General features: G+C 40.1%; 2 protein-coding genes across 2 annotated transcripts in view; both read right to left on the bottom strand.

Moving 5' to 3' along the window:
• Nucleotides 1-5,793, bottom strand: part of smurf2 (SMAD specific E3 ubiquitin protein ligase 2) — a 59,828-nt gene extending 54,035 nt beyond the window's left edge. Inside the window, exon 1 of the mRNA XM_017306382.1 lies at nucleotides 5,237-5,793. Coding sequence (XP_017161871.1) covers nucleotides 5,237-5,288 — 52 coding nt within the window. The 5' untranslated portion in view covers nucleotides 5,289-5,793. The remainder of the gene's footprint in view (nucleotides 1-5,236) is intronic.
• Nucleotides 5,794-7,304: 1,511 nt separating this feature from the next.
• kpna2 (karyopherin alpha 2 (RAG cohort 1, importin alpha 1)) lies at nucleotides 7,305-11,848 on the bottom strand. The gene is made up of 11 exons (XM_008415460.2): nucleotides 11,763-11,848; nucleotides 11,421-11,542; nucleotides 11,196-11,336; nucleotides 10,504-10,592; nucleotides 10,132-10,400; nucleotides 9,967-10,052; nucleotides 8,933-9,196; nucleotides 8,605-8,838; nucleotides 7,849-8,031; nucleotides 7,620-7,769; nucleotides 7,305-7,539 (listed from the first exon to the last, which is right to left on the bottom strand). The coding sequence occupies exons 2-11, from the start codon at nucleotides 11,475-11,477 to the stop codon at nucleotides 7,450-7,452; spliced, it is 1,563 nt and encodes a 520-aa protein (XP_008413682.1). The 5' UTR covers nucleotides 11,478-11,542; nucleotides 11,763-11,848; the 3' UTR covers nucleotides 7,305-7,449.
• Between the last annotated feature and the right edge of the window lie 1,279 nt (nucleotides 11,849-13,127).

Here is a 13,127-nt window from a genome sequence, read left to right as displayed (position 1 = left end):
AAAAAAAAAAAAAAAAAAAAAAAAAAAAAAAAAAAGTATTTACACTTCAGATTCTCTTTTTGTTTTTTCATTGCAAAATCCTAATCCCATCCGAAGGAATACGCTCTGTGTGGCTTTGCCTCCAGTGATGTCATCCCATTTGAAGCTGTACAGAAGGTGCCCCCACCCCACCTCCACGCCCCCTACTCAATTACTACACTCCAAGAGCCAGGGGAGAATTTATGAATGATCACACAAAGCAATGAGCCGTGCTTTCATGGTGTAATTTATGCCCCAGACGGCGGAGCATGTAATGCTATTAGCTCTGTTTACATGTGACATAACATAGAAGTGATCAGCTGTACGGCAGCAGAGGAGGAAGGAGGAGGAAGAGGGGGACGAGACACCCTCCAAAGTGTTGGTTTTAGAAGCTTTTTTTTGTTTGTTTTTCTTTTTCAAGTTTAGAAGCTGGCAAACATGTGGAACATCTGGTTCAAATGGACGAGGCAAACAGCTGTAGGAGCTGCTTCAGATGTAGCGACGCTTCGTTCGCTGAGGAGACGCTAATAAGCAGCTACGTGTCAGGATCCAAAAAATGAGGAAACCCAGAAGTCGTGTTGCAGAGGCGCATTCGACTGACGAGCCTCGCCTCTGCGTGGACAACCGCGGTGTGGAGGTTCTGTCACACCGACCCTGTACGGTTCAAAGGAACCTAACTGAGACCCAGGAGAAAACGCAAGAGTGAGTAAGCCCGTCCCAATAAGCGATAAATCAATACATCGCATGATAAGCAGAAACAAGTGAAACAGTTTACATCTGGACAACAGTTGTTAAAGAGATGCTCCAGTTTAATATTATTGAAAAGTCGGCATCCTGAGAGACGCTGCAAACATTTGACAGCCAATTTGAAGTAGTTTGCACTTCCTGCCACTTTTCCCTGTTTTCCTGGTCTAAGCTGACTGATTACTATTATCTTTTGAAACGTAATTTTGACCACAGAAACTTCATCCATCCATTTTGTTTTTCAGTTTCAGTGTTAAATCTTCAGAAATTCAATTGAGTTAAATTTTGAGACGGTATATTTGCATTAATATGTCATTCTTGTTAGTTGAAAATGATCTCAAAATGACAATATAATTTTTCGCAATCATTTCTGGGATCATTTAATACGCAGCAACATTTGTCATGGAGACAGGCCACAGAAGAACAATGCATGTGAGCGAATGCGCTGAGAATGATCCGGACGTGCAGCTGTTCCTGAAGCGAGGGTGTTTAAGATGCTGTGCTGGGTTACTCAGCATCAAAAGGAGAGCTGGTCTGCAGGGTCCTGCCATTTTTCACAGCACACACATTCCCAGCATTCCATCAGGAGAGAACTGCAGGTCAACCAGGGCAGCACTGAAATGAATTCATGACAAAATGCTCTGGTTCTGAATATTTTGCAAGTAAGAAAGATATGGAGGAAATGTGTCCAGAACACCAATCACTGAGAGGGTAAATATTACGGCCTGAGAATTAGGACTGCACTATAAATGTGAAAATATGAAGCTACGATAAGTAGGCCTGTCGGGATAACAAATTTTGCTAGATGATAAATTGTCCCAAAAGTTACGCCGATATACGATAATATTGCCCGATTTTCTTCATTTTCTGAGATCAGCCAATACTTCCATGTGAAGCCGATCTTATCGGCAAAGGTCTAAAAATCAACTGTTGTCCTCTTCTGCTCCGGTTTGATTGACAGACCGTCCCACCAGCTCATGTCAGCGGCTACTGTTGCAAAGTTAGCGACTTTCTTGCAGAATTTAGCGACATTTCAGACAAAAGAAATCAGTATCGGCCAAAATTGGAATCGGCAGGTCAGGCTTTTTACAGATCATAAATCGGCCAGAAAACTGCAATCGGTGCACCCTACTTATTGGCCACAACAGAAATACTAACATCACCTATCGATATCGGCCCAAATTTTCCATATTGGTGCATTCCTAATGGTCTTATGTGGTTATGAGAATTCAATATACCGTTCATAATTACAGTTTGTATAATATTCATGCCTAGAAAAAGCAATATTCCAATATCTTTACAAGAGAGTCCAATTTCAGATCAAAGTTTTTAGGATTCATAAAGTGCTTAAGAAGCCATTTAAAAAGTAAACTGCTTCTTTGAGAACATTAGAGAGGAATATTTTTGGTAGATAACAGGAAGGCTGAAAGACGTACAGCAAAGCTGACTCTCAACCTCTCTCTGTCATGGAACATGTTGGGAGTTTTTTCTCTCTAAAGTAAACCCTTGCAGTGTTTTGCAGTGCCCCCAAGTCATGCGTGAAAATTCCCAGTAACGAACACGGACCAACCACAAACACGGTCGAAAGCTCGCCGTCCTTGACCACGTTAACTAAAACTACCCAAAGTTTCTGCTTTTTGTCAGACAGAAACCGCAGAGGGCTTGAACATTCATTTTGCCCCCCTCCTCCTGGTGGAAGCAGACAGCCCCTTTAAAAGGCATTTAGGTCACGACCTGGCTGTTGATCAAGTAAAGGGCAGCTGTGTGACCCCCGTCCCAGTCAAAACACCAAACTGCTTTCATGTAAACCCTTTTTTTTTCTCTCCTCTTCTTCTTTTCCCTGTTTGTTTGAAAAAGGCACAAACCAAGTGGTTTAGAGAGAGCAGGAGAGAGAGAGAGCAGCACAGCATAATGCGGCTGCAGAGGAATCACATGTTACTGTTTCACAATGAATCACAACGCAGAGGTGAGAGCGGGTCACTGGTTTAGGCGGGACTGCTGATCTAATAATAATAACAATAATAGTATAGTTTAACACTGACCTGCTTCCTCTACAATAACAAACACGGTCACCAGCTCCACTTCCACGTATGTAGTTGCACTTGCGATTTATTCTACTTCAGTTTTATAAACCAAAAGGGAAAAAAAAAAAAAAAAGACTCAAATTTATGCAGCCACAGTAATCTGCAAAGCACGTTATTTTGGTTTCAAAAACTCTGTCATATTCTATGAATACGAAAACATTTGCAAAGCAGTAACGGTATAAATTTCAGGTCAAATGCCGTCATGGATGTCCACAATCATGGACAGAAGATTTGCAATTTCTTCCCCAACGTAAAATCAACGTGGAATGCACCGATATGAAAATCTGGGCTGCCATCAGCGGTAACCGATATTTAGTCGTATTGCTAATTTATACAGATCTCCCAATCCTTCTGACACTCTGATAAAACAAATATCACATGGCCGCCCTACATTCCCTCCCCAGAAACACATACATAAAGGGAAACGAGATGGAAACAAACATCGGTTACTGATACCAGCCCAGTTTTACTCATGGCATCCATCCTGATTTATTAAAAGTTAACCAATGCAGATAAAAAGGCTGGTATATCGCGACTCTCTAAAATCAAGTCTCATATAATTTTCAACACTCTGAAAATTATATGAGTCTGGAGTTATTTGGTGTAAAATATATGATGTGTCAAATTATAGAAGCACTGCTAAGATATAAGATCAGGCACCTGTCTGCCCTTGACTTATGCTGGTTGTTTGTCTTTTTGTTTCTGAAACAAATTTCATTGTGCTTCTGTATGATGACAATAAAAGATGATTCAGCATTTTTGACTGACAACTGCTCTGCAGGTTTGAGGAAACGTTTTACTGACTTACACTCATTGGCCTGTAGGGGGCAGAATACTATCAAACAAAGTGGCTTTTATTCAAGTAGATCTAAATCAAAACATATACACAAGGAAGCAGCTTTCAAATTGCTGCCTACTGTAGTGAATACTTTTATTTGTTACTGAATTAGGATTGGATTCCAATCAAAACAGACAAAATTACATCTCAATTGCAGGATTGTTTTTTTAAATGATGTAACGCATTTTTATTTCAAGTCACTGAGTATAGTATATATTTTTTTAAGTTACATATTTTAGAGATGTTTTTCTACTGCATCCTAGGTGCATAAAAGAGCCTCATCAAAGGTCATTTCTCCTAGACTATAACCAACAAAGCTAACATCAAACTCATTAACCCTGTTGTTTTGAATGCACAAATATGCAGGCACATTTTGTGCATTTTTAAATTCTCACTCTGGAACTTTTTTAAATCAGGATATGCAATTTTTAATTACTACACTGTATTTTCCTATGTTATAAATTTGCCCTTATTGTACTCAAATATGGTATTCTTCTTTTTATTTTTATAATTTTCATGTAAACCTACATGCTTCATAACTGACATATTTATTTTAAGCACTGAAAATGGTAGCTCTTTCATAATAATAATAATACTATTTTTTTATTTTTTTATTTTTAATTGACCAAATGTCTTTGATTCCAGATCACAACTTTTCAATATATATTCGGGTTTTTTTTTAAATTACAGCTTTTGAAACCCACATAGACATCAATATTGACATCAATTAAAATGTATTTTAATGCTCTTCAGCATCAAATCGTTTCCTTTGAGAAACAACTCTCTAGAAAATGTTCCTAAAACATCTACTGTTATGCAGGAAAGGGTTAATAATAACCTGCTTTAACCAGAAAAAACAAACAAAGGAGCCAGCTGCCTGTCTGAAGACAGTTAAGGGCCACTGCACACTGTTTAGAGCCAGTTATAAACTCTCGTGACCGGTGGAGCTGTTTGTTATCTAAACCGAGCCTTGTTCTGCCAGAAAGGCTTGGTTAGAGCTAACTGGCTAGGCTAGCCCAAGCTAGCCAACTTTAAATGGGAAGCCGTCTGTCAAGCAGAGCGGTGCCACAGTTGGAAGGCACACATGTGTTCAAGTATCTGGAAATGCAATACATCACGTGCTCTTTTTTCTTAATGTGCTCATCTTTTTTCCACTCCTCATTAAGCCCAAAGTAGTGATAAAATAGGCAGAACCAAACCATTGCATCGCATTGCACTGCACCGAGCAGCGCAACCCCGGGAACCCTGTTATGTCTGGTGGAGGTGGTTACTGGCGACAATCGCAGGGCTCAGACTATTTCCAAGAACAATAATATCAAAATGCAGCGCTCGCTCGTGCTCAGTCTCGCCTGTTCCCGCATTTAAGCCAGCAACGTGAAATAAATTCATAATTAAATTAACGTGGAGCTCTTGTAGAAAGAGTAACAACAACAAGAGGGGAGAGCCAACTCCATGGCCCATGGGAACTGTTCACCTCCAGCAAATACACCCAGCCTCCCCTAGCTAAGTGTGTGGGAATATATTTGGGGATTTAAAAAGCGTTGTTGGCTACCTGTTAATCTCAGTTTGACGGGGCCATTCCGCCGGACTCCTTGGTTAGACATCTCCTCTTGATCCGAGCCTTCACTGCGCCTACTAAAAACGTGTCGTTGGATGTAGAAAAAAATAATAATAAGGTTTAATGAACCTCTCCGCCAGTTTTAGACAATAATGGAGTCAAAGCATTGTAGCCCGGATGTGGACAGAACTGCCATAGCGACCGCTCATGAATGCCAAAAATTAAAAAGAAGAAAGGGAGAGAAAAGAGGGAAGAACGTAAATATAAAAAGCGCTGCAGCAGACTGCTTTAACTAAAAATAATTAAAAAAAAGAAAAGAAAAAATGAAAAATGTCTCCTCCGGTAATGGAAAGTGAGGAGGACGCGGTGCTGTAACGCGGTGTTTATCTTCACATCTTCGGAGAGAGCCTGTGTGACTGGCCCGGGCTCCTCTCAGCTCCTCCACGGCTGAAGTGCGGAGCCTCCGGGGTAGGTCCCGCTTCCAGAGCTGACCGGTGACGACAGCACTCTCTGGGGGAGAGACAGGCATTTCTTCAGCATGTGGCGCTGAACCGTGACTCACACACAGGGGTCACTGTGCGCTTTGTGCGGCGGCGGTGAGCGACACCTACTTACCTTCAAACAAATCTGTCATCTTAAAAATGCATTAACACCAAATCAATAATTTTCGGTTTTACCAATGAAAACGCGCAATTGTATTTTTTGAGACACATCGACAAAAAAGTCCATATGAACCACTTTTCATTCAGAAGTCACCTAATTTCTAAATAGAGTCCACTTTGGTGGAAGTTAACTGCATATTTCAGTGAAGCACGGAGATGGCAGCATCATGCTGTGCGGATGCGTTTCTTCACAGGGGTAGGGAAAACTTTCTAAATTAATATGAAGATTGGTTGATTTAATAATTGTTTAAGTCTTTTTTTTTCAAATCTTGTTAGTAATTTGATAAAGAGTTGAGACTGGCACAGAGATCCAACTTCCAGATGACGCACCCGAGAGCACCAGACTTTGTCACAGGAGCCAAAATTGACAGCACTCATCTGCCACACAAAATGAAAATTAAGAAAATAATCTTATTGTGAGTTTTGCTGCTGCATGTGCTGATGGACCAAGTTCGTACCAATCTTGAATTTTGGTCACAGAACACATGGAGTCGTTCCAAAGGCCACAAATGGCCCAGGAGCCATACGTTTGACACCAGATTAAAACATCTTGGCCCATTCAAAGTCCAGATCTAAACCCAACAGACTGTTATGTCTTAAATATTCACAGATTTTCTCCATCCTTTCATCTAGCATGTTTCTTTTAACTGGAAGTAATGAGCATTTTTTGTTCTTGAAACACTAGAACATGCAAAAAAAAAAAAAAACTGCTTTGCATGGATTTGATTTGCCAACATTTACTCTGAATATTCTGTACATTACTACATATAAAAATCATTTACTTTTACAGTTTTCCTTTGAGATGCCCATCTATTTTCTATTAGAAAGTTCTGAATGTAGATGTTACACCTGAATCTGACACTGAAAGCTGGGAACTCAGATAATGCAGCAAATAATGCAACAAAATATGGAAGCCTTTCCACCACTAATTAGAATAAACTTTTATCTGGTTCATTTGTCAATTGAGAGATCACAAAAAAAAATCTTACCAAGTAATTTTGATCTAGTTTCTAGTGAAAGGCAAAAACTGACTTACAGGTAACTTTTCAGAAATATGAGTTTTAAGTCAATTGATGAAGTACTAGTTTCACTGAGATTTCAAAGACATTTTTCCTCATGTTATTAATGCGATAATCTGCCAATACTTTAATATTAACACCTTTCTGAAAAGTTACTTGTCTCATTTCAAGTGCGCCAATATATTGACACTGAAAACTAGACCAGAAATACACAGTAAAAAAAACCTTAACGTGCAACAAGGGATGGAACTTGATGGCATTTCAAATGTGTAAAAATGTTTCACACACTTCTCTAATTTGTTGCAAGATGAAGTCTTTGACTAAACCTGGTCAGTATTTAAAGTTTAATGCACTTTATAAAAGTAAAACAAAAAGAGCGAACACGATCCAACAGCTTTATTTACACATTTGTTCTCGTTATAAAAGGAGTATGTACAATACATACAAATATCAGCAAACGTCACATGAACACAGGACAGACCGTAGCAGTGGGAGGTTACAGTACAGAATGAAAGCAACAAGTCGTTTAGAAATTAAAAGTGCTCTGGTTTTCACTGATCTGGAATGCGTAACCGTCATCAGTAGCTTCAGGGATCACACACTGCACCTCCTCTTCCTTCAACGAAAGCAGACGAGAACACGTCACACACGGTTTAACACGTCAGGCTAGGCTAATGGTTGAACATCTCTACCCACCTCTTCAGAGAAGTACTTCTCAATCAGGTTGAGTGCGGCTTTGTAGATCATCTCGTTCTCGTGAGCCTGCAACGCCTCGATCTTGTCCAGGCCACCGCACTCCTCGATCATCAGACTCAGTTTGTCCGACTCTCCGATTTTATCTCCGGCCTGACATGGGGGAAATTTGAAATGTGAGAAGCTGCACATAAAGCCGTGGCGTTCGTGCGTCTTGGTCTCAACATCTCACCATGAAGATGTTGGTGATGGCGTCCAGGATGACGAGGACGATTTTGCTGTCCTTGGAGGAAAGTAGATTCAGAAGCGGCTCAAGAACGTTGGCTTGGACGAGGTAGACCACCTGCTGAACAGTGCCCCCGCTGGTGAAGTTGGTTACTGCCCACACTGCCTCTTTCTGGGTTTTGTAGTCGCCCTGCAGAGACAAGAGGAAACAAACACAAGGAAGGAAATTAAACATTTTTATCCTCGCCTCAAACAATTTTTTTAAGAAACTGGTTCTCAATGAACATTTCAAAAGCACCAAACTAAATAATTTGATATGAAAGATAAGAAATTTCCACTTTGTGCATTAAAGTTTTCAGATTTTATTCAATTTACAAACAACCGATTCCAACTGATTAATGAATCTAGTTCCATATTGCCGTCTTTGATCGAGAACCAGGGTTATAGTAGTTTTAGGTTTTCATAATTAAAAAAAAAAAAAAGCTTTATTTTGTTGCGACTGTCTACTTCAGATTGTTTTAATTAGTTTTTAGAGTGGTTTTGCTAGTTTAATATGGTTCATTTCAATAGACTTGTAAATAGATTCATAAACACAAAAATTAAAGATGCATCTAGAATTTCAGTAGGTTTTAAATAAACACACAATGTCCTGTAGTTCGTAGTTGGTTTTTCCCCCCCTAGTAATTACCGTTTTTATCCAAAATGTTTTCAACTTCAGTTTGTTAGTTTTAGTTGAACCACGATAACTGTGCCCAGAACGTACCCGCACGAGCATGTCGACCATGTAGGGAACGAGGCCTGCGTTGATGACTTCCTGGATCTGGGTGTCCTTCCCTGCCGTGATGTTGGACAGAGTCCAGACTGCCTCTTTCTGGATGTTGGCCTTTTTGTGGCGCAGCAGTTGGGGGAACATGGACAATGCGCTGGCGTCAAGTACAGCCTGAGTCTGCTCGTCTGTGCCGGTCACGATGTTACCTAGAGCACGGAGCGCTGGAGTCTGAGAGAAAAGACAAAAAGCGGATTATTCAAGAGCCGGGAGAAACGTGGTAGCTGTAGAGAACTGGGCAAGTTTTGTGAAGTTCGGCACGTACAACTACGGACAGCTCTTGGAAGCCGAGCAGCTTCACCAGGCGAGGAATCACGCCGGTTTCAACCACCATCTCAATGCGGTCGTTGGAGCCGTCCGTCAGGTAGGAAATGGCCCAGCACGCGTCGGCCAACACCTCCAGGTCGTCGTTTTGCAGCAGGCGGATGAGGGCGGGTAGAATCTGCTGGATGGCGTGCGTGGGAGGGGATGGGTTCTTGTTGCGGCAGAGGTTGGACAGGGTCCAGGTCACATTTCTAAGATAGCCGGGCTGTGAAGAGATCAAGAGGAGAAGGAATAAAAAATAAAAATAAAAAAAGCTTGGCATGGAGAAATGAAGATTTAACTAGATTAGGACACCACCTAGAGGCGGATGAGGTGAATTACAAATGAAAATCTTACAAAACTGGTGTCAAACATTTGTGCTGCTATTATTTTAAAGATTTAAAAAAAGTTTGCAGGAGTCATCACTATAGTGAAAGCAAAAGCAGCAGAAGCCTTTTTTGCTACACAAATGTAGCAGAGCAGATTATTTTTGTAAATGTGAACAGAAGGGGGATGAAAGAGGGCTGACCTATGAAGACTTTAAAAAATATATTCAACATGATGGCAGCGCAAGTGACATTTTTACTGCAAAAACATTTGGTTGACCTTTAAACCTTAATTAATATCTTCAATATAAAAGCTCAAACAGAATTTATTTTTTTTGCTGGACGACCACAATAAAGGTGACGACAATTTTGTCTGATTTGACGGAGGAGAGGGCTGGTTGACCTTTCATGACCTCTCGAAAGATTTAACATAATATTAACAAAAATGTTTACTGCACAAACGTTTGACACCAGTTTAGTAGAATTTGATAATGTGGAGGGGAGGGGCTGGTTGACCTTCAAACTTTCATTAATATATCCAAAGCAAAAGCTGGAGAAAAAAAATAAAGAAAAAATTGCTGCTTAAATTTGAAAATGTTGGGATGGGTGATGTCACTCGGGTGAATTTCAAACCATAATTTGAACCAATTTCAAAGAAAATGCTACTCACAGTGAGGTCAGGGACTGCCAGCACAGTGAGCAGAGGGGCCACCGCGCCGTGCTTCAGCACCTTGTCTCTAAGATCCGACCCGTCGCCTGAAGAGAGAAGTAAATGTGAATAATTATGCACAAAAAAACAACAACTAAAAAACACGCATATATTTTTGCTAATTACCAGCAATATTTCCAAGAGCCCAGACTGCCTGCTCGCTGATGTGCTGCTGGGGCGAGGTGACCAGGCTGATGAAAGCAGGGATGGCCCCGCCGTCCACCACGGCCGCCGTCTGATCAGACGTCCCCGAGGCGATGTTGGTCAGCGCCCAGGACGCCTCGAACTGGATCGGAGGGCAGTCGGTGAGGGCAAGGAAGGAGACGAACTTGGGGATGAGGCCGGAGGCAATCATCTGGTCGATGGGAGGGTGTTTGTCACGGGACAGCAGCTTCCTGCACCAGAACCATTGGGGTTAAGAATATATATCTATATATATAAAATGGGGAAAAAAAAAAGCTCTGGCTTGCAGCTTTATTTTCATAAATGATGAATTACCGTGCAGCCTGGGTTGCCTGCAGCTGGGACTCACGACTGTCACTGTTCACTCCTGCAACAATCTCCTCGACGGTCCACTGTCTGAATGCCTGCACAGGTAAGAAAAAAAACAGGATTAACAGAAAGGAAGTATTCTGCCACACACAACATTTTATAAGCAGATATAAGAACAAATACCAAATAATCCTACTTGGAGTTGCACGTCGTTAGCCTCATGGCATAGTTGCCCAGGTCATACTTGGGTTAAATCGAGATATCTGAATAATACTGATCTCCCTAAATTGCTACATCACCCTGCCTGAATATTTGTTAAAGTCCAAAAAAACAAAAGTGCAAGTTATTTCCCCCACATTTCAGTCAATGATTATCAAAGCCCATTAAAATTTGACTTTTTTTTTTTTTTAACCATTATATCAAAATCAGAGTGACCTTTTATATTGTACTGTAATTGTTAATTTCACATTGTAGTTTATAATATACCTGACCTCTTCTCCTTGGGACCACATTAGTGTGAAGAATTAACCCCTTAATTTACTCATTGTAGTCTGGCAGTAATGTAGGACAAAAATAGGACCCAAAAACATCAACTTTATATGAAAACTATGTCGCTTAGGGCTTTGGCAAGCTATGCGCCAAGGCATTTTTAACGCTATTAACAATAATTTGAATTAAGAGGACGCTAAAAGGTTCACCTGGCAGTTCTGGTTTCTTTCTTGGAGGGGAGACGTCGCCTCATCCGGGGCAGTGGCCACATTTCTCCTCTTGAACATCTGGTCATCCTTCTTGGCCTTACGAAGCTCGACGTTCACCTCCACCCTCCTGCGTCGGAGCTCCTGCGTTAAATTCAGATAAAGCGTATAATTATGGATTCAGCATTTTTGGTAAGCTCTAGCTTTGGCCGGTCGTATAAAACTCACGTTAGCATCTCTGCCTTTGTTCTTGAATTTGTTCAGGCGTGCGACGTTCTCGGACATTTTTTATTTATTTTTTTTGCTGTGATCAGGGAGTGCAGAGAACAGGTCTTGTAGTGGTGTAATTCCTGTGCAAACAAACGGTTTTATGTCGCTTGTTATTTCGCTTGAATTGCCTCGTGATAATAAGGCACGAGAAAATGTCAAGATAAGAACACACCACGTTCAAATTTTAAATTCAACTACATTTGTTAATTAAGCCAGAAAATGGTAAATACCACGTGAAAAAACCCCACAAAGCATATAAAATATTTAATAAAAATCAGAGGTAGCAGTCGGGACACTTACCTAATGCTGGAACAGGAGCTGTGTAGTCAGAAAATGCCGCACAGACCTTTAAATTCCAGAAAAAAGACCTCTGATTGGGCCATTCAAGTCAAAGCATTCATTCGCCGGCGTTCATTGGTCGTTTTGAAAACAAATTACATGCGTCACCGGAAACACCGTCACTTCACGAGAACATCGCGAGATATGGACTCCAGTTCGCCCTGACCCAGGATCAGTTCAGGCTGAATACTGACCTACGGTCACAATGAGAACAAACTGTTCCAGGATCGAGAGAGTTCGACGGTGATTTTTAAAATTCTCTACCAGGAAGTTATTCAACAGAAACCTCAGTTCGGCTCATTTATTTTTGTTCTAAAGCCTACAATAAGCCCCCTCTTTATACAAAACCGTAAAGTTAATATAAAGCTTTATAACAGCTGTAAAGCTATTGATTACATTTTCTGTAAAAATTAATGTATATCACTAAATAAAATTAAATTCAAACGGTGAAACATACAAGCATTTCTGTTGAAACGATTAAATGAAAGTGGTTTAATACGTTTTTGAAACTTGATCTTAAGTTTTCAGTCATTTCATGTCACAAAAGGAAATTTTACAATATATGGAAAAAGTATGTAAATTCTCAGCAACAGTTCATTTTTTTCCACATTTAAATGACCAAACAGAAATGTATTGCAAAAATTTTTAAGCGTTTTCTCAAAATTAAAACTCAAGTTGAAGCAGATACGTTTTTCAGTTTATGGAGTTAAACCATGAATTTAGATTTAAAACAAAAAAAAAATATTTTGTAATTTCTGGCTCCAATTTAACAGACTGAATTTGGTATACATTTCTCTGAGTTTATATTTATGTGACCATATATGGAGACAAAAGTGAAGTAAACAATCTCATATTCACTTTTTTTGAGGGGGGGGGGAGAGGAAAATAGAGAAAATTAGTCTTAAGTTTTATTAAGTTTCATATACATCAATATTTCTTCAGCTGTAATACAAAAACAAAACAAAAAAGTCAAAATTCAATGAATTTTTACAAACAGGGGCAGGAAACCTTGAAATACATCTTTTCATTCTCTCAGTCACTACTGCAAAGCAAGTCATTTACAATAGCTTATTATCATACTCTCAGTAGAATATTTATATACGTTTAACCAAGACTACTGATGTCCACATAGTTAGTACTTTAGTACTTAAAACCGTCTTTCATGCCGCTTCAGAATGAACGATGAGTGGAAATGCGTGAGGAATAAAACATTGCTCCACTGTGACATCTGAATTCAGACACAAAACTCTTGAAACATGATGCTCAGATAAACTCAGTCATTGCGTTTCCATAGCAGGTCCCTGTTTGAGAAGACCAAAACAAAAA

The sequence above is a fragment of the Poecilia reticulata genome, linkage group LG8 (assembly GCF_000633615.1).
Source record: "Poecilia reticulata strain Guanapo linkage group LG8, Guppy_female_1.0+MT, whole genome shotgun sequence".
Taxonomy (NCBI): Eukaryota; Metazoa; Chordata; class Actinopteri; order Cyprinodontiformes; family Poeciliidae; genus Poecilia; species Poecilia reticulata.
The sequence above is the reverse complement of the archived record's forward strand: the minus strand, read 5'-3'. Positions and strand labels throughout refer to the sequence as shown.

Coding starts and splice junctions, on each gene's coding strand:
- kpna2 (XM_008415460.2), bottom strand. CDS start 11,477: ATGTCCGAGAACGTCGCACGCCTGAACAAATTCAAGAACAAAGGCAGA. Junction 10,593..11,195: donor AAAGAAACCAGAACTGCCAG/GTGAACCTTTTA, acceptor TTACCTGTGCAG/GCATTCAGACAGTGGACCGT. Junction 8,032..8,604: donor TGGTCGACATGCTCGTGCGG/GTACGTTCTGGG, acceptor TTGTCTCTGCAG/GGCGACTACAAAACCCAGAA.